The sequence below is a fragment of the Euphorbia lathyris genome, chromosome 6 (assembly GCF_963576675.1).
Source record: "Euphorbia lathyris chromosome 6, ddEupLath1.1, whole genome shotgun sequence".
In the NCBI taxonomy this organism is placed as follows: Eukaryota; Viridiplantae; Streptophyta; class Magnoliopsida; order Malpighiales; family Euphorbiaceae; genus Euphorbia; species Euphorbia lathyris.
In genome coordinates, this window is record NC_088915.1 from 26,390,699 (window position 1) to 26,412,607 (window position 21,909).

Sequence of the window (21,909 nt, forward strand, 5' to 3'; positions counted from 1 at the left end):
ATTTTATCATGATCAAATCAATATCTAAAATTAAAAGTTTATCTCTCGTTGTTTGCAAAGAGCGGATCAAATGAGTCTAAATTGATATTTTTCAAGTTGCCTCCAACGTTGTAATCTTCTTCTACATTGAACAAGATAAAAAATAATAATTATAATCTTCTTCTACATTGAACAAGATAAAAAATAATAATTATAAAATGATATCGGATAAAAGATTAAAGAAAAACAAAAATAGTAACAATAATCCTTTTAAGCAAAACCAACCATAATTATAAACCGAAACCTTTGAAATAGGTATAAGAAGAAGAAATTGTAAAGAAAATAATTGAAAAAGTTAAAGAGATATGGGCAATAGCAAAATAATTAGTCTCGCAAGTTGCTATGGAAATCTTATAAGATGTATTTTAGTAGTTTAGTGTAATTTTGTTCTTTTGTAAGTCATTTATGTTAGATTATATATAATTAGAATTTTGATATGTTATTTACTTCCATAACACTTAACTATAAATAAAAGGGTTTTAATATTTACAGCCCTGAGGGCCGTAAATAAAAACTCCAAATCCGTATTAGTGTTAATTTTATTTTCCAATACATAAAATTTGTTGATAGTTTAATGCTTAAATACTTAAATACATTTGTCATAATATATTATTATATTTTCAATACAAATAAATGTTTATTTTAGAATTAAAATTCTCTTTTTTTATTAAAAAATAAATATATATAGATACTTAAATGCTTATATACATCCATAGGATTGTATATATCATTTGTCTAAATAAATAGTCTATGTTCAACCATTAAATTTATTTTGATGTTTCAGCTACTCCTTCAAAACGACCGTCGACGGTCTCAAAATAAAAAATTCGAAGAGTTAATGATATTGTAAGGAACTTTAATTCGTGAAAAATTTCGCTTTGAGATCATTTAGATGTTGTTTAGTTAGGAGGAAGATGGTGAATCTTTAAAGAGAGAAAGCTCTAAAAAGAATGTGACTTTGAAAAATAAAAAAAGTGATTTCATCGTTAATATTGTTCTGAACAACTTTAATTCTTGAACAATTTCATTTTGAGGTTCTTAACGGTAATTTTGAGGAGTTAGTTAAAGTTGAATGACCATAGATGTTAAAAAATGTAAAATTAAATGATCCTACCGTTAAGAATTGAATTTCAGTGGTCACACTGTTAAAATGGGTAAAGTTCAGTGTTTATGGATATAATTTTCCCCACGACTTGAAGACGATAATTGCCCGATCTACCTTTTACCATTTACAATGACCCATGACTACTTCAAAATGGAGAAATCGAAAAACTAAAGCTGCTTAGAATCACTTTCTCGTTAAACAGTCATTTTCCAAATCGCCATTCTCACAGTTTTTTCTCTCTAAACAATTATTTTCTCTATCTTTACAAAACACCTAAATGACTTTAAAACTTAAAAATTTAAAAATTTAAGTTGCTTAAAATATCATTTTCATACAATCTACAACGAAAAATTACCTGTTGTTGGAGTCGTTATCATGGTCAACGGTACAATTGATCATATGTTAGTAAAGTGCAAAGTTATGGGATTATAATGTTTGGCTTTAAAGTTCTGTGATCATAATGAAAGTAGAAATAACTTTGAGGGGTCATGAATGTAAATTTACCCTATAAAAAAGGTACACAGTCATTTCTTAGCTTGCGAACAAACCAGCTATAAAATAATTAATGTCAAGGGAATTAATTCAATTGAGTTCTCCTATGATCTTGAATTCCTTAATTTATGTTATTTTTTAAAGGTGGCATTTGAATTCTATAATTCTATTGATTTCCAAATCAATAGAGTTGACAAAAATAGATTTAAATTAAATTCCTCCAAATCCATTGAAAATTTATAAATAAAGAGTTTATGTTTCTCAATTACATTAGCAAAATAAGGTAAACCTGCACCAGGAAAGCAGTGTCCCGACAGCTCTAAATACGGCACAAAACGCTATAAACGTAACAAAATAGAGCCGAAAACTTAACAATTGAAACATATTTCAGGCATGCATGCAATTTATGAATTAGAAATCGATTGATAGAAAACATTCTCTGGATTTGCCTACTCACTACCTTTAACACTTCAATTCAGTAAATATAAACAGAGAAGGAACCAGTTGTACCTTTATTTCTTGCAAACATGATGGGAGCTCACTGTTCTCCCATTCATCATGCCAGCAAAAGAACTCAAACAAAAGGTTCCTTAAGCATGCACACACCACAGTAAAAATATTCTTTTGTCGCCTTAAACAACGTGATTCAGATATCCTTCAGTTTTGGCACCTTTTGTCCCCTGATTATTAGCTTCTCCACTTTTAGCTGAAGCACTAAATGAAGATGGGAAAAATATGGTTTTCCCTTGAACTTTATTGAAAAAACTATATAACAGTTTACAGGGAAAAAAACCTTGTTACAAATCAATTTGGGTCCTAAATGTAGTATCCCCTCGAAAATTTTGAGGGACCCCAGTTCTTATGTATATGTACAGCACCGACCTAAGCCGAAGTGTTTTTACGATTGAGGCCCTCCCAGCTTATTCCTATAAAGTTACATCAGTCATCTATACTGTAGAACGAGTACAATTAGACCCCGAAACTATATTTTAATGACCAAATATCCCTCGAAGCATACTACTCAATGTTACAGCTTCTTTTTGACTCTCTCCTGTCAACCAAACCTTAAAATCTGGAGGAAAATAGTTATCATCGTACCAACGCTTCAAGGCCCTCACACAGAATGGACCCTGTACATTTCCCTGGGGATCCATATAATTCCATATATAGCTTTCCAGGTCATGATCAAGGATCTCCACATCGCTGCTTGAATCTTCCGATTTCTCTTCATCTTCATCGTCACTTAAATCAATCACCATCACATCCATCACACTTTTAGGTTGCAGTTGCACATTATGACCATGCCTACCCTTGTTCTCAGCACTAACATCTGGCGGTTGTTTCTGTTCATTAAAAAGTACAGAACGCTGACAATCTGCATTTTATTAAAACAAAAAAAGAGGTCAGTGAGCAATAAGAATGAAGTAATTGTCATCTTATTGAAGGGTAACTGAAATACAAAGCAACAAGTTTATGGCTAGGTCTTTTGCAGAAAACAATGGATTTTCAGCAAAAATAAATAAATACAGGTACCTTAGATTCGAAATGACGCATATTCATTAAGGCATTGTTTGGAAGAAAGCATTTGACACAAATTAATTCAGTTGAATTCCTATATAATTTACAATTCTCTCAAATTAACTTATTTCTAAAGAAAATAGTTGAATTCTTTGCATAGTATCCTTGTTCTCAGTGCTAGTATCTACTGGTTGTTTTTGTTCTTACAAAATAACAGAACCCCAAAAATCTGTATTAATCTCATGAGATGTCAGTGTAAAAATGAAAAATTGCCATCTTCTTGAAGGATAACTGAAATACAAAGCAACAAGTTTAAGGCTAGGCCTTTTGCAGATAAAAGCAATGGATTTTCAGCAAAAATAATATAGGTATCTTAAATATGAACTGACACGCATAATCTTTTAGGCACTGTTTGGAAGAAAGAATTGAATTCAGCTGAATTCATAAATAATTTACTATCCTCTCCAAACTAATTTTCTAAAAAATAATAATTGAATTCTTTGTATAGTACCCTTGTTCTCAATGCTCACATATGTTGGTTGTTTTTGTTCTTCTAAAATAACAGAATGCTGAAGATCTGCATGGAATTTATGAGATATCAGTCGGCAATAAGAATGAAGGAATTGTCATCTTATTCGAAGGTAACTGAGATACTAAGCAACAAGTTTACGGCTAGGTCTTCTGCGTTTAAAAGTAATGGACTTTCAGCAAAAATAATACAGGTACCTCAAATTCAAAATGGCACACACACCCATTCATCCCTTGTTTGGAACAACAAATTCCATACAAGAAAAGAATTGAATTTTCTAAAATTCAATTCAATTCATGTACCATATCATTTCTTATATTTGGAAAACATTTTGAATATTAAAGAATTCAAGTACAAATTTAGCAAATATGTCCTTCACAAACTACTCTACTCTCAATTGAACACAAAATCAGTCATCTTTCTAGTTTCCAGTTCTCACATCACAAACTACTCGTAAATATGAGAGAATTCAATTGTTTTGCTAACATGAAAATTGGGAAAAAAGAAAACTCTATTGAATTGAATTCCACCCCCAAAATGAGGTATCTAAACACTTTGTAAGGCATTGCTTTGGAAAGAAAGCATTTGACAGAAAGGAATTCAGTTTAATTCCTACACAATTTACAATTATTTCCAATTAAGTTGTTTCCTAAAGAAAATTGTTGAATTCTTTTACCTTTATTCTCGGTGATAATATTTGTTGGTTGTTTATGTTCCTCTTCTAAAAAAAGAGAATGCTGAAAATCTGCATTAAAATCATGAGATGTCAGTCAGGTACAAAAATGAAGGAATTGTCATCTTATTGAAGGGTAACTGAAATAAGCAACTAGTTTACTGCTAGGCCTTTTGCAGATAACAGCAATGGATTTTCTGCAAAAATGACGCAGGTACCTTAAATTCAAAACGACATGCATATTCATTAAGGCATTGTTTGGGAAAGCATTTGAACAGAACGAATTCAGTTTAATTTCTTTATAATCAACAACTATCTCCAATTAACTTGTTTTCTAAAGAAAATAATTGAATTATTTTACCCTTGTTCACAGTGATAACATCTGTTAGTTGTTTTTGTTCTCCTTCTAAAACAATAGAATGCTGAAAATCTGCATTTAAACCATGAGATGTCAATCAGCAATAAGAATGAAGGAATAGTCATCTTATTGAAGGATAACTGAAATACGAAGCAACAACTTTGTCATGGAACCGATTGAACTAAAAGCTCGAACTGATAGTTAAGGCCCAATCATATATTTATCTCTGACAATAACAAAAATATTTTTGTTGACAAGTATGTAGAATTTAATAATTTAACAAAAACAAAAACAAAAGGAAAGCAGACAAACTTTCAAATTGAAAAATCGTAGAGAAAAACATAGAAAGAAAGATGCATAATGGGAAACAAACGGAAAGAAGAAGCCGTAAAATACCAGAGAAACAAAAAGGCATACAAGGACAGAACTTGAAGTTGGAGATTATTTATAAGTAGCTATTAGTCAACTTAGGATTTACTATTTAATTGATCACTTGGAACTATTGTTGCTTACTCGTTAGAGCCTAATTGTTTTCACCTGAAGGTAATGTTACAAGAGCATCCAAGTCAAATTAGAACTACAATTTTTTATCGATTTAGTTTCCTTATTTTATAGTTTTTTCTTATTTAGTTAAGTATTTCAATTAATTGAGAATAGTTTCAAGTTGTCCTACTTCATTTGGGACCCTTATTTGGTAAAAATAAATATCACCATGCCACATGTCTTAATTGTAAAAGAAAAATAATACTTGTTGATTTAATCTAACCATAGAATTATTTTAAATGTTCCTATTAGGTCCCAAATTCAAATGCCTCACTACATACATAATATAATACCTCATTGCATTTGGTTTTAAAAAATAAAAAAATTATTGAGAGCATTTTAGACACAAACAAAAGATTTCATCTTTCAAGGGGTAGGGATAGCCGCACATAAGAAATAGAAACGTTATACTAAATTCACACCTGCAGAATCCAAAGCAAAAGGTACCGAAGCTGATTGAGTTTCTTTGCCTGCTACACCCTGCTTAGAGATCTTCCAACCTCCATTGATATTCAGGGTTGATTTTGGGGATGCAAGATCTTGCTTTTCTATACTATCTGGAAATTGCTGCACAGCACCTTCAACTTCTATTTCTTCAGCAATAACATTTGGAACCTCACGCAAAAGGCGTGCCTGTTCATCTGGAGTCTGCAGCAGTTGCATTCTCTCAAGGTACCCAGACAGCGTAAATCAAGCATGTTAAGGATTCCAAAAAACACTTAGTAAAGCAGACCAAACAATTTGAAATCAGATACAAAGATCTAAGATTGCATTTTCGAGTAGACTGAGTTCTTTAAACTAAGAGGATAGTTAGCATTGCATAGCTCCTATGAGCAGTTATTAGCTGTTTACTTAGGTTGTAACAGACTATTTTCCTAGAATAATTACTGCTAAAACTACTCGTAGATAATATTACTATTACTTAATCTCTAGTTATGAAGCATCATGCATCTCTGGCACCCTATTCCAGTTCCTTGATACTTAAAAGACTTTCAGGAACAATAATAGATATCTTAACTCACAAATGAGGTGGTTATATGTGCAGGTAAGTTGCAGCACATTGACAATAGCAAATATGAGTTTCCACAAATGTTATTGAGAGTAGTACTACCAACCACAGCGTGATTAATGAATGAACTAGTGTCACATTCAGCTGCAAACTGAACTACCTAAAGTCTAGAACACTGCTAGATACATTGTTTCTAACCTATAGTACAACAAACCCCTTGGTACTTGTTGTGACCACATGCAAATATTTGCTATATCATGAAACAAAATGTATAAGAGATACCATAATTAAGGGAATGATTTTTTATGTTATATCTTTTATTCAAATCATTAAGGATATTCTCTACGCCATCCTTTTTCATTTGCTCGATCAATTTGTTTTTGTAACAAAGCAAGTTCCTTTGCCAACCACTGCATAAATTCCATAACGTCAATTATAAATTGATGAATAAATGTGAAAATGCAATTGATATCATAAAAAGCATTTTAACATTATCCGGTTATAAAAAAACATAAATGTGAAATGTAATTGGTTTGATTTATTAAAAAGCATTTTAACATGATATTGTTGTTACAAAAAGCATAAATGCGAAAATTCAATCAGTTGATAAAGAAACAAGACACGGTTAAGTTTTCTTTAAAATAAACACCTACATGATTTGTTATATCTTGGTGCAAGGCTTCAACCTTCTTTTCTAGCTCCACCTATTAAGGTTAAAGATCTTTATTAGTAAGCATCAATTAAGAGCCCATAAGAAGAAAGAGCTTAAGCTATCAAAACTAAAGAATAAATTATAAATGATATAAGTAACAAATAACTGTGTTAAAAATTAGAATGTTCTTAGACTAAAAATCAAAATTACAATGCATCAACTCGAATAAAGTGTACATGATCAAGAAATTTTGTTTGTTTTAGTTTTCAAATATGGGGATCCTGAAAGAGAAGGGATTCAAAATCAATATTCATTGGGAAGAGGCTTCATTTCTGAGAAAGAAAAGGAAGACATTGAGGTAATATAATTACTTCATTGCTTTACACTATTTGATCTTTAGTAAGTATCTAATTTGCTAGAAAATTTTGGTGCTTAGATTCTACTGAAATATTTTATACAATCTTCTGCATGCATTCAATTTACACCAAAGAAACTTCTCTTAAATGATAGAATTTGGAAAGGAAAAGTGCTTCTAAGGATAAGCCTTTTTTTTTTGCATGGTCAGCAGCAGTATTTAAAACCTTAAACTAATAAACTGTTGCGAAAAGGAAGCCTTGTAAAGTTAATTCTCCAAATTGGTCTACTATTTATATTAAGCATTCTGGATTTTTACAGTATGATGATGTTGGACATTTCAAATTGTCTTTTCAGGCCTAAAGGAAAACTAGAAAAAATTTGCCAAAATACTTTAGAGGTTTTTCTTGGGGTTTGTCGGATATTAATATGAAGTAGACCTTTAAATACTAGCTTGAGCTTTTAGTTCAATTGGTTCCATGACATGGTATCGGAGCCTCTTTGATCAAGTGGTCAAGGGCTCGATTCCTGGCAACCTCATTCGAGGTGGCCCAGCCCAGCATTCATTCACAAATCCTGTAGTGAAATTGAGACTGCTCGACCTCAGAAGCTAATTCGCATGTAGGCAGCGCTATCTGTCGTACAGTTGACTCTAGCTATTCATTGAATTCACTTTATTACATTTTATATATATAGGCTTGCTCCCTCTCTTTTCCAAGAATTCATGCGCTTCCCTTTAACTTCATTATAATAGGGAAGTAGTCTCCCCTGTTAGTGCTAGGACTAAAGTGAGTATGTCCGCAGTTAGTATTTGATTCTCGTTAACTCTTTGGTCAAGGGCTGCAGCAGTACATCAAGTCCCGCTGTGTGTGAACCTCCTTCTTCTTCCTCGTGCAAGTGAGTTGTGTTTAGGTCAATCCACAGTTAGTTTCTCTAAGCGTTGGCCTTAGTAGGGAACTTTTTAGTTCTATGAGTGGTGGAGTAGTCAAGGTCGCAGGCAGACATGAAGATGAGTTATCTATTACCACTTTTTTATTTTATACCAAGTATTACTAACCTTATGGTAGTTCGGAAAGAAAGAATTGTTTCTTCTTTGACTATTCGTCGATTCTTTCCCCCTCTAAGTTAAACCTACCACGCTTCGCCCCTCTCCTTTCAGTCGATAGCAAATCAAGTTGAGCGGAATATTGTTAAGAGATAGGGAGGCAGAAAGAAAGAATCACATCGCTTTCTCACCAGCAGGTCACAGGATGGTAAGCATCGGGCCTGTGTTGTGCACGCTTCAAGCCCAATGGATATTCGCGTGTGGGGGTGTGTCAGATATTAATATGAAGTGGACCTTTAACTACCAGCTTGAGCTTTTAGTTCAATTGGTTCCATGACAGAGTTAAAAGGACAAGGTTAGAGATTAGAGTTAAACCAAATGAGTGTGAGCTTTATTTCCAAAAAGTCTTCTCCCAAAAGGATACCGTGCAAACATTTCCAAAATAATAATGCACTAGAAGGATCCTGATTAAAAAAAATATCAAATGCCCAGATTGACAACCACAGAAGAATATAAGCGTCTAAACTTGGCATCAGATCACGATGATAGCAAATTTGGTCCTTCAAGAATCACCTCACCTCTGGTAAACAAAGTCCCTAACCAAGTGAAGCACATACTAAAGATGGGCAGCAGGCATTCAAAAGAACTTAAAGACATAAACCTAGAGGTCAAGCATCCAATCTCAAAGTGGCAGCAATTTCAGGAGGATAAACCTATAGTACACAATAAATAAGATCCTCCTATAGTTTATAGACCTTTCTCTTCCCAGACATGAGCTTTTTCATATTTAGGAAATATAGGACAAGATATGACCATACATCAACATTCTTTGACACAAAGATGTCACCAACACAAACTGGATGGATATAATGAAAACATTAGGCAAGACCAGAAGAAACTTACAACTGTCAGCTTTTTAAGTAAATCATTTCTCATTCTCTGATGCAAATCATTGCACTCCTCCTGCAACCAACAGAACAATGCCAAAGAAAGCCATGAAATCATTACATGCACAGAAACCTGAATTTGTACAAATACATGTCAATCTGAATTGCAACAGCAAATGAAAATACAAAACTGTTATCCGTTATGAAGAAGCAGCTGCTCTAAATAACTAAGCCTAACACTGAAATTAGACCATGCGGTATCAAAATAATCAGATTAAAAGAAAGTGAGAATAAAAGGTATCAACTGTGTGTGCATGTTTTTCATAAATTTTAGTGAGAAGTTTGGTATTCTGGATAGAGAATATATTTGGCATTGAGAATTTAGTATTGAGACATTGCTTCGCGAATGGGGAAGTCCAAAAACAGAAACTAGAATGGTGTGGAAACAATCATTGCATGCGAGAACAAGCTCAGGATCTCCAAGGCTCTCCATTATTCTTGCATGTAACGGATGGCATGTAATATTGTTGATATAATACTAGCATCAGCTGATTAAGAAGATAAAACATTGATTCCATCATTAGATGATCTTTAAGGACCGCTAGGTGTTTATTAGTTCGTAAGTTCAACGGTTGCTAAATAACCGGAGCAATACTTGATAACAAAAAAGAAAAGGTAAAAACCAGACCTGATAGTTCAATACAGCTTTGCATAATAAAAGCACAAAAAACTATGTGCAACCATATTAAAAAAATAAAAATAAAAAATAGCAAAAATCCACTCATTACCTCAGAGAAGTTATCCTCTGAAAGGATGGAGATATGGACATCTTTCATAATATTTGAAACTCGAAGAACAATTTCTGTATCGGACCCAGTGATCTTCTTTAAACCTGAAGAAGAAGAAAAACAATTTCCTCGCTTTTCAATCTCTGGAAAAGTCCAATTATTTAGCCTCACTTATACAAAAAAACAGTGTTTCATTCAATGAAAAGCATTATCATCAGCAAACAATAAACATGAACGAACAATAAAATTAGCAAAACAGTGGTAAAATAGGATTAGCAAGACACTGGAAAATTATATAATAAAAAAAAAGAAACGGATAAACAATATGACTAACACCCTCTCCTCACTTCCCATTTCCGCACAGAAAAAACAAAGGTTCAAAAATTAAAAAGAGAATAAGAAGAAATAAATAAAAAGTCAGGTATCATATAAAACGATATTCTGCAAAGTATGTCAACACAAAATTAGCTCAATATAAAAGTTCTATGCAATCAACGTGCGTAGAAAACACAATATATTATAATTTCTTCTTTCAAGCTACAAGCAAAAGACAGCAATAAGATTGGTTCAGCTAACATGCAGGTGCACAGCGAAAGCAAAAAGAAAGGACATAGTAGTTACCACGAGTAAAAGAAACTCCAAACAAGAGAAAAATCAAACCCATTTGAAACAACGGATTTACATGAGTAAAATTGGTCAAAATTTAAAGATTCAAAGCCAAAAACAACTACTTGTTGACATGAAAATGCTCAAACAAGAAGACTTTCAAACACTACAAAGATACATGACTTGATAAGAGCCAATATAAAGACCACAACCTAGATTTTCTTTCCATAGAATTGGTTGTACCATGATTTATGAACCTCCATGAAGTTTCACCAATAGCAGAAAGCAGATATCAAGAAACATGCTTAACAATTTCAACTTCAAATTGTAAAGTAAAAAAAAAAAAAAAAGACAAAAAAGACATTCAAGAGATAGAGGCAGCCATTATCTCCCTTGAAGTCTGTGGTGAATGCGATTCTCATTGTACTTCCCCATAATAAAATGATACTCGGAATGAGAAGTATGAAATTTCAAAATCGGTCTACTTTAAAACTGAAACATGTTTTTTGCTACATTGGAAGTATCAATCCACGAAAAACAATAATATAAAGAAGTGATTATAGTTCATGTTCGGATGTGGAAACCACTAGTACCAAAGAAAATGACACTTTCTTAATGCATATTTATAAATAGGAAACAGCTAACAGGTAAATACCTAGAACTTGCACAAGCATGTGAGAGTTTTTTTGTAGGTAGTCATAAGGGTCAGATTTGACTCTTACAATACTTCCTACCAACTTGTCTTCAGATGTTTCTGAATCGTGGACAAGCTCCTGAACTAAACTCTTTTTCAAATAGATGAGTTTAATGTTATCAGGAATAATGGCGGCAAATTCACTTTTTGGAGCTTTCAACACCTTCTCACTAGGCTTTCTTTTCAAAGTAAACTTCTTCTGACTTTCACATGCACCATCTTCGTCAGAACTAAAAAGAAAATCATCATCTGAATCCACTTGATTTGCTACAAAATGAGCGTCTAGCATGTCATAGATTTTGTTTCGGGCAATATTTTTCCTTCCAAAAAGAGAAAGAAGCCACTCATCACAAAGAATTCTCTTTTTTCTGTCTGGGTGAAGAAGCTTCTGATCATTGACATATTTATTCACAATGTCAGCAACATCATATTGAGAAATCTGTTTACTTGTATCTATACCAACTTGTTCAAGAAACTCAATTAGTGGTCTAGAACCCCACCCAACATACTGCATTTTCTTTGTTTTTGCCTTTCTTTTCACACCTACATGAACAGGTGGTTGCCCTGTGTGTTCTTCCACCCAAACAATTTGCTCACTGTCGTCCATTTAATGAAAATAGTACAAGTAGCAACTCAAATAAAATGACCCTTGACTTTGTTACAGTAAAATATAGTGAACTTCAGCCCAGACCACTCCACTTTGTCCGCTGATAGTACTAAAACACGCACCCTGCATGAAGAGAGCTTTTTTAAGGCTAACAGCAATACAATCAACAAGCAAATAAATTCAAGCTGAGAGAAGTCATTTACTGATAAATGCAGAACTAAATTCTAAAGTACTCCTTAAGTACATAGAAGCTTATAGAGAGTAACATATCAGTTACGCCATAGAGATGAATACCTCTTAGAGAAAAATAAACATTAAGTACGAGAACATCCCGCAAAAGCATACATGGCTCAAAAAACTAGCAACAAATAAAGAATAAAGGCAAGGAGATATCCATTAACACTAATGCAATTAATTTCAAACAGCGAACAACAGCCAAAATTGAAATTGCTATCAGTAATATTAGATATTATATTATTCCTCACTTATATGTATATTCAAAATACTTAGTTACCTATTATATAGGAATAGAGTTTCACTGTAATGTGACTTGTTCACTGTATATATCAGTTTCACATATCAATAATAATCAAGCACTTACACAAAACCTTGTCGGCCTTTGTTTTTTGTTTGAGAGTTTGGAGGTTAACATAGTTAAAAGAAGGAGGTAATGGAAAGGAAGGTGAAGAGAGGAAATGAAAGCTAAAAATTAAACTTGTTTGGGAGTTCATAGAATATAAATAAGGTTAAAATTTTAACTTCATTTGGCAAAGTTAAATTTACTCTACATAAGAAAGAAAAATTAATGAAATTCCAGTTACTACCATTAACTCCAAATTGGAAGGTTAGAGTGGAGGTTAACGTTAACTCCAAATTAATGAAATCCCAGTTACTACCATCGACTCCAAAAACAACTCCTAACAAACAGGGCCTTTATTTACCTCCATTAACTCCCTCCCAACCAAACAAGGGGCTTAGAGAGTAACAGCTAAGACAAAAACAACAACAAAAAAAATTAGGGGAAAATAACAAAAATGCTAACTATGTTCTTACTGCGAACAAAGAAGGGAATTACCTTGATAAAGTGATATCCAAAAATCGGCGGCGCGTCTAAAGCGGTGGAGGAGCTCAGAAACATGCACAGTAGGCCACGGGGACTGCCACTGCCACTGGCGGAGACAAAGAAGGGAATGACCTTGATAAAGCGCTATCCAATAATCGGCGGCGCGTCTAAAGCGGTGGAGGAGCTCAGAAACATGCACAGTAGGCCACCGGGACTGCCACTGCCAATGGCGGAAACAAAGAAGGGAAAGACCTTGATAAAGCGCTATCCAATAATCGGCGGCGCGTCTAAAGCGGTGGAGGAACTCAGAAACATGCACAGTAGGCCACCGGCACTGCCACTGCCAACGGCGGAGACCGGAGACGGATTAAAATTGATGGAATAGGTGGAGTAAGGACATAGCAAGTGAAAAGAATGGCGCAACAACAGAAAGAGGGGATGAATAATTACAGGGAGGTAAAATACAAAATCTCTGGTTGGGGTTTGTAACGTCGCTTGGAAAAGGCTAAAAACCAAGGCTTGATTCTTAATTTTCTAATCTTCTGATTTTTTTTTTTTAAATTCAAAACCTATTAAAGAATTCAATTTGCATCTGTTAACCTAAAAGTCAAGAGTTTCCATTTATTGATTTTAGAGATAAGGTCTAAAAATGCCTTTAGTTTTACAGTGATAAGTAATTTCTCCCTAACATCCAGAATAATATAATTTTACCCAATTTTACTCTTAATATTTAAATTTGGTCAATTTAAGAAATAATTCATCAAACTATCTTCTCGGTCATAAATCTTATCATCTACATTTCATATATGAGTCATTTTTATTACTCATTAGTAACGGATCATAAACATATGATTAGATATAAAAAAATATTAAAAAATATATTGTTTATTGTACGAGTTGGAGAAAAAAATTTCAAAAATTTTTACCGAATTTATAAATATTAATCTTCAATTCTATTATTAAATCACAGAAAATATGAATTTTTCTTTTTTTTTAAACGAACCGATATGCAATTGGTGTAGAATAAGGAACAAAATATATGTTTTTTATAATAAAATCTAAAATTGACTAAACTTGCTAACGTTATAGTAAAATTGCTTTTGGCTGCCAACCTTAGAGGTAAAATTGCATCATTTTAGATGTTAGAGGGAAAATTGCTTTTGTCTTTAAATCGTTATAGGTATTTTTACACCTTATCCCTTGATATTATAACCAATTATAAAGAGAAGTTTACAAAATTGATGCAATAGAGATGCACATTTATATTTTTAAGACTCATTTAGATATATGTACCAGACTCTTCCAATGCATTTTTCTAAAAACATCCTCAGAAACCCCATCTTCTTCAATCAACTCATCTTCTTCTTCAAACCCCTTATATTCTTCCTCGACATGTAATTTCTGAAGTATTATCGCAAAATTAGCATATAATTTAGGGGAAAGTACAAAAATAAACTTTGTGATTTGCGACATTTTCAAACATAAACTATGTGTTTTAAAGTTTGTAAACTGATATCTTGTGGTTTATTCCGTTAGCAAAGTCAGTCCAAAATGACTAACGGTATTAAAAAAAAAGTCAAATGGTAAGAGATATCTTGATATTTATATTTATTTATTTGATAAATTAACCTCCTTATTATCTACTTATCGCAAACAAACCTCCAAATAAAAACAAAATATCAAATTTACCATCTCCCCGATCTCTCACATCTCTTTAATTTATTTTTATTCTCTTTAAACACACGCACTCTCCCTCTCTATTTTCTTTGTCTACAAATACCTCTGAAAATATATTTTACACTCATGAAATTCTTAGATTGTCTACTGAAATCCCATTGACCATAAAATCCTTATAATTTGGGGTTTCAATGCTTTTATTCGCTCCTATTATACCTATTTAGATCGAAGATGGTCTTTGCTATATGCCTAAATTGTTCAATCGGAATAACACGGACTTGCTCAACATCTCACAAGGCATTGCTTCAAGGTGAGGATCTTGCTCAATACTTCCAATTTTGTAAGGAATTCGGGGTGTTTAATGCAATGGAAATTCCTCAGCTCCAAAAAATCCTAGAGGACGAAATTTGGAACCTTGAACGTATGCTTAACAATGGTGTTTCTGAAATAAAAGGTAGTGATCTTGGTGATGAAAATGAAAAGAAGAAGAATGTTGATCACATGGTTAAAGAGAAGATATTGATGATGAAGACGGTTATATCATAGAAATGGGAAGTTTTCTACAAAGATAATACGAATCATGATTATGAATTGGTGAAGATTGATGAACAAATAAATTATAGATGTCATTTTAGATAGGAAAAATAAAGAGAGTGAGTGTATTTAGAGAGAATGAAAATAAATTAAAGAGAGATGTGGGGGAAAGATGAGATGGTGAATTTGATATTTTATTTTTGTTTTGGGGTTGTTTGTGATGAGTAGACAATAGGGGAGTTAATTTATAAAATAAATAAATATAAAGATCAAAATAATTCTTTACCATTTGATTTTTGACTTTTTTTAAACACTGTTAGTCAGTTTGGACTGCATTTGCTAACGGAATGAACCACAAGGTGCCAGTTTATAAACTTTTAAACCATATAGCTTATGTTTGAAAATGGCTCAAACTGCAGGGTTTATTTTTGTACTTTCCCCTATAATTTAACCACAAAGATTATCGAAACAATCTAGTAAGCAATTTAAACTGAAGAAAAGCAAACAACATTAAAAAATGACCATATTGTAATTTTTGCAGTATTCATTAGAAATCTCTTCGATGCAAATTCAAAAGTAACAAAGCACAACGAAGAAAACATAAACTAATAGAATTGAAACTCGATTTTCATGTAATCTCAACAAAAAAGGCGAACTATTAATACTTCGCAAATTATCATTTTATTTCACAAATCACCAAACGCGAACATAAATTGTAATGTATGTGATATAGTTTCACAAATCATAAATTACGAACCAAAATTATAAAATGAGAACCAAAATATTTTGCATTTTATGATTTTTGTTCACATTTTATAATTTGCAAGACTATATTTGGTTCTTATTTTTTGGTTCGCATTTCTCATTTCATAAAATGCAAACCAAAATCATAAAATGAGAACCAAAATGGGTTGCATTTTATGATTTTAGTTCGTATTTTATGATTTGTGAAGCTATATTTGGTTCTCCATATAGGTATCAACTATTTTGAACTCAGTTTAAAAGTTTAGGATATGAACAAATTATAGTATGTATGCGTTCTTTAGAGCTATTAGAATCAGAATTCTAAGGATGCATCACTCGGTCATGTTGATGAGATGAACATCAATGGAAAGAAAGGCTTTAGTTCGACCGTGTTTATGAGGTGAACACCAATGGAACTTGCCATATTTTGAAGCTTGCTTTGAGTTTGGAATATGTGGTATGGACGTTTTATCCCTATCTTTTAGAGTAATTTACAATTTATTCTTGAGCTAATTATTATGCTTATTGTTTAATTTTGCGAATATTCTAATAAAATGACAAAAATAATAAAATATGCACTATTACTTGATTTGGTCGCTTTTAAATTCCTTTCACTACAACAAATGGGCACTTGTGCCATGGTTAAAATCGTGGCACAAGTTTAAAATTTCCGTGGCTACACTACATAGCCACAGAAATTCTTCTGTGGCACAAGTGATCGTGGCTAACTAGTTGCCACGGAAAAATAATGGTTGTGGCATAAATGAGTTCTTATGCCACGGGAACGTCCGTGGCTAATCACATCATTTTGCCACGGATAAACTCGTGGCAAGAATAAAATACATATGGCAAGTAATAGCAACCCGTGGCAATCAACCCAACATAGCCATGAGCAAAACCGTGGCAAAAGTAAAATAATTATGGCTAGAAATCTTGTTTAGCCACGAGCATAACCGTGGCAAAATAGAACCTCTAGCTAGAAATTTTGTTTAGCCACAAGAATAACTGTGACAAAAATAGATTCGTTGTGGTTGTAAAGATTTCCTAGCCACGAGCATCAACATGGCAAATATAATTTATTTTTAATTTATTATTATTATTATATAATCTTTTGAATGGATGAAGCTCATTAAAATCAATATGAAAGTGAACAAAGACTCAAATTTTAACCAATCTTCTCAAAAATAATATTTATTAATTAAACATGAATCTTTCTAGCTGTCATTCATCCAATAAAAATCCCAACACGAAAAAAAATCTATCAAAAGTATCCAATATAAATTTTTCCCCATCAGTACCATACAAATAATAATAGAAGAAATCATAAGAAAAAATGAGATTAGCAGCAAGCTTCCAAAGATTGGAGTTACCCCACTCGTAGTTGAAGAAACCAAATGGTTTAATTCACCAACTGTTACAAAATCAACAATCAAAGTTAAGACAATATTTATATATATATTAATATTACGAACGCAATTCAATAACTGCAGATGCCACCAAATCACTTACAGGCTGACTAGTTAAATTTAACCACAGATATTACACTAGATTAGAGTATATTTTAATTCCAAATAAATTAAAAGGTTAGCTACCTCAACAAAAATGACTCATATAAAATCCTACAAGTCAGCTACCTTAACTACAGAGTTTGTTTCCTCAACTAACAAAATCCTACGTACACTTTGTAATTTTAAAGTAAAAAACAACATGAACATGAACGACAACGATAACATAGAAATGCAAGGATAAACATTGATCCAAAGGCTCAAAAGCAGTCCTAAAGAGTAAGATGTAAACCTTGTCAATTGAGAAATACAAGAAGCCTCCTATTGAATGAGTAACATAAAAACCAAAGCTTGTTTCCACTATGCAAAGCCATGCTGGACCATATGTGGAGTCAAATTCCTGCAACATTACATGCACAAAAAAATGTACAAATCAAACTATGTATTCCGACATCTGGAACTATTTCTGTAAACAGAATTGGGTTACTAGTTCCATTACAGAATTGGGGCAAACTAGGCTTTTTAGTCAATAAATGTACCTAGAGAGTGTGTAAGAACCAGAGAAGAACCATGGAGCTAACATAGACCGGTGGAGTACAAGAACCAGAATCCTGAGGTGAGACCGAGGAAGAGCGCGAGAACCAAACGAGAACTGGCATGGAATTGCAACTACAGACCTAGATTGAACATTTAGAGCTCCATAACCACCACAAACTCTTTGAAATCCAATAAAATCAAACCGTATTAGAGAATTAATGTCATATGAAGAAAAAAAAAGAAATCATACCATGTTGTTTGAAATCATAAAAACAGTCTTGAGAGAAAGCTTGCTACTGCAGAAATTGAATAGATTCAAGACTACTTCTAGGTAAATCCATCACGAGAACATATTAGTCCCCTTCAACACTGAACCATCTAACATTGGGAATTCCAACTGCCAAAATTACAATATTAGCAATAAGCAGAATTGGATTTTGAAAAAAATGTAAGACAAAATGGACCACTGATTAAAAAAAAGAATCATTACTTCCTCCAGGGAGAATTCTATATTATTTTGACTCATACTACAAGTAGGGAAGCTTTGTCTTAATATTTTCCTGATCCAAAAAAGGATAAAATAAGAGCATAAATAATTTGATTCGACTTAATGAGCTAACACTGATTTGTAAAATATCATCCTCGTGCAACTAATCCTATAGCAACTAAAACTAATCTGTAGCAGCTGATTTGTTCAATAATATACCAGCTCAATTAAACGTAGTAGTAATCGAATTGAAACTCCCAGTACAATTGTGGACAATAAGAGTGAATAGAAACAAGTCAGTTTTCTTAACATTTGTATCAAATATAAATTATAGAAGATATAGATAAGCTCAACTAAATTGGAAGACTTACTAATCCACCTGTTGAAAGGCTTCCTACAAATAAAGGTAACACAGAATCCGATATCGCAGTTGAATCCCGAAGAAACACAGAATTCACTTTCATATTTTATAAGAACAGGTTCATGTCTTCAAGTGTACATTCCGAACTTCCCTCCTCGGCAGCGATAGTAGTATAAGTTTCTATTTCTGATAGTGTTGGCTGCATTTCCACCAGTTAGAATGGCACTCCCTTTCTGTTATTACCAATGTCAAATGAAACCTGCATCAAAATAATCAGATTAGACAAAAAGATTAAGCATTCAGTATATGCTAGCAAAACAAACCATACATCAAGAATCATCTCTGAAATTAAGTCTTTTGTGAAATAAGGAACTGCTCAAAAGTGAATGAAGATCAAACATGAAAAGTGCAGCAATGGTTTGAGAGTTGTTAGTCATAGTCTGAGAAATAATTTATGTTCAAACATGCTGAAAGTTGGTACATCATAAACGAATTGCAGAATAAGGCAAGTTGAAATTTAAAGAGGAGAGCAGCAAATTAAATATGTTCAAACATGCTGACAGTTGGAGAATAAGGCAAGTTAACGTTTAAAGAGCATAGCAGCAAATTTCCAATTGCAATAGTAATGGACTGACATTAGTTAGTCTGTTTCTAGAAGTACAAAAATATGCTGACAGTTGGTAAATCATATCCGAATTGCAGCAATAAGTTTCAGCAGGATTGATAATTGCAGCAGCAATTTTATAAAAGATAATTACGAAATAGAGTAGTAAAACCATGTGTATATGTGGTTGTTGTTTTTGAAAAGTTACACACATAAGCAAGTTAAATTTTCTTGATGAACAGAGCAATAAATCAGTTGTCTAGGAGTTCAAAATTAACTCTGTTGTGAAATCAGGAACTCCTAAAAAAGTGAATGAAGATAAAACATGAAAAAGTGCAGCAATTGTTTGATCATGCCAATTCATAATAAAAAAATTGATATATCAACATAGTGAGAAGCAGCCACGTGGATGAAGGAATAACAATGTCCTAGATGAATATGTAATACATATCAGATAGGACAAGTGATATGTGAAAAAGATAGTGATGAACACATTAGATAGTGATTGAATGATATAATGGTTAGCCATAATATATTGTGAACAAGCAGAAAGCTGCATAAGCTATGACCAAATGTTTTAGTAGATAACAAACAATGATGTTATGTGGTGATCATGTTAAATGACTTGCATAAGTATGATTTTGAAATTGAGCAAACAGAAACCACACCAATCAATTAAATAGAAACCACACCATCCCTTAACATAAACCAAAACTCACACCTATCACATTATCCCTTAACATAATTGCTCCTGCTTTTATTTCTTAGCTTTATTTCTAGTCACTAATGTACTAATTTAGTTTAAACGGTAGTCTAGAGAAATTTCAAGTTTGAATAGTATTGTAAAACGGACTTATTGAAGAAATACATCTTTAAAAGTACCTAATCAACTTGGAACAAATTAATCAGATTGACCTAACAAGACACTATTAAATGATTATATTCTAGCTAGTTGCTAAGAAAATCATATTATGCAACAACTTTACAATCATTTTTTTGCCTTAACAATATTGGCATTCTAACTCTTTTTTTTTAAAGTAGACTGCATTCTATTGTTAGCATATGAGTCTGTAGAAGTTAAATTAAGGCATGATTAAGTTATTTAATTAGCAAATTTAGTTTCCTTGAAAAGGACATGCATATTAACCAGTTGGAATTTGATATAGTTAAATGTTGGGTAACATCAACATTCTTAAGGCCACAATTGAAATTCCTGAGAAACTAGACGTGAACTTCTAGTGCACCCATATCTAGACCATCTATATGAAAATTGGAGGATGAATCAAATAAATGTAATAATTCAGTCCATACCTTAACTAGTGGTCTAAACTCCCTAGATTAAAGTTATTACTCTCTCCATAATTTCACCCTTTACGATATTACTACTAATTTTCACATATCCATTTTGGTGTAAAAACAACAAAAGAAAAATTATTATCAATAGAGTACTCCATAAAAAGTAATTTACCTGTAATGGATAGGGCACTGTCCAATGGTAGAGAAAATCAGCAGCAACGCGCGGGTGGAAGCAACAACGACGGAGAGGATAGCAAATAAAAGGGTAGTTCGGCCATCAGCCCTAAGGAGACCAACACAATGTTCTTCCAACCCCAACGATCCCAACAATGATAGAAACTGAACGCGAAGATGGACAGAACTAAGAAGAACAGAACTTCTGCGATTTGCTGGTGGGTTAGGGGCAGTTCGATGATCAACCTTGAAAAGGCGATTTTTGAAGCGTCAAATTTTAGAGCGGCAATTTTTGAAGCGTCAAATTTTAGAGCGGCAATTTTTTTAGGCTCCCAGCCCCTTTTAAGTATATGGAAAAAAAAAATCAAGAAACTAATATGTTAGAAACTGATATTTTAAATTTATAAAAAGAAAACGAAATGTAGCATTTTTTGCAAATTAAATTTTGGCATAATACCCATTTGGCACCCTAAACTAAGGCTTCAAAGACAATCAAGATCTTAAACTATTAAAATCATCAATCAAGTCCTTGAACTAACCAAAAATCATCAATTTAGTCTCTATTTTAAACAAAAACCATCAATTAAGGCCTCATCGAAAATAATTTGGTTGAACAGTTTTAGACTCTTTTCCCCAAACTCGTTTTGAACTAATACAGAAATTATTAGAGTCTATATTAAATGTTGCAATTTTTTATTTTAGGATAGAATTAATAGAGATTTAATTGATGATTTTTGCTTAGTTCAAGGATCCAATTGATGATTTTAATTGTTTAAAGTCTTAATTGATTTTGAAACTTTAGTTTAGAAACCAAATGAGTGTAATGACTTAAATTTTTATTTCCCACCACTGAGTTTTTTTTCTATTAGGAATTAATTATGTTCAAATAAGCTTCCATAAAAATAAAAGATTACTTAAAAAGTAAAAGATCGAATATAACTAATTTTCTTGCCACGAAATAAATTAGTCGTGGCGTGAGTAATTTTATGCCACGAGTAACTTTTTTCCGTGGCATAGATAGATTTAGC

At 32.6% G+C, this 21,909-nt stretch overlaps 1 protein-coding gene and 1 long non-coding RNA gene across 4 annotated transcripts; both read right to left on the reverse strand.

The window, feature by feature from the left end:
- Positions 1-2,351: 2,351 nt before the first annotated feature.
- Positions 2,352-13,523, reverse strand: LOC136232791 (uncharacterized protein At5g08430-like). 3 transcript variants are annotated; one of them, XM_066022206.1, is made up of 12 exons: positions 12,975-13,523; positions 12,841-12,887; positions 11,254-12,022; positions 9,993-10,096; positions 9,221-9,280; positions 6,920-6,970; positions 6,606-6,676; positions 5,680-5,942; positions 4,718-4,786; positions 4,360-4,428; positions 3,666-3,731; positions 2,352-3,011 (listed from the first exon to the last, which is right to left on the reverse strand). In XM_066022206.1, the coding sequence occupies exons 3-12, from the start codon at positions 11,897-11,899 to the stop codon at positions 2,626-2,628; spliced, it is 1,785 nt and encodes a 594-aa protein (XP_065878278.1). In that variant the 5' UTR covers positions 11,900-12,022; positions 12,841-12,887; positions 12,975-13,523; the 3' UTR covers positions 2,352-2,625. The 3 variants fall into 3 exon arrangements, with proteins under 3 accessions (XP_065878278.1, XP_065878277.1, XP_065878279.1); XM_066022205.1 differs by lacking the exon at positions 12,841-12,887; XM_066022207.1 differs by lacking the exons at positions 3,666-3,731; positions 12,841-12,887.
- Positions 13,524-17,115: 3,592 nt separating this feature from the next.
- Positions 17,116-21,184, reverse strand: LOC136233359 (uncharacterized). The gene is made up of 6 exons (XR_010690797.1): positions 20,880-21,184; positions 18,818-19,066; positions 18,210-18,356; positions 17,962-18,099; positions 17,715-17,822; positions 17,116-17,328 (listed from the first exon to the last, which is right to left on the reverse strand). It is a non-coding gene; the product is annotated as an uncharacterized lncRNA (long non-coding RNA).
- Positions 21,185-21,909: the final 725 nt, after the last annotated feature.

What these genes read in the sequence shown, in the direction of transcription:
- LOC136232791 (XM_066022205.1), bottom strand. Translation starts at nt 11,899, where the DNA reads ATGGACGACAGTGAGCAAATTGTTTGGGTGGAAGAACACACAGGGCAA. An exon ending in CATGCTTGTGCAAGTTCTAG is followed by an intron (nt 10,097 to 11,253) that starts GTATTTACCTGT and finishes CTTCTTCTTCAG; the next exon opens with GTTTAAAGAAGATCACTGGG. An exon ending in TGTTATCACTGTGAACAAGG is followed by an intron (nt 4,429 to 4,717) that starts GTAAAATAATTC and finishes ATTTTAATGCAG; the next exon opens with ATTTTCAGCATTCTCTTTTT.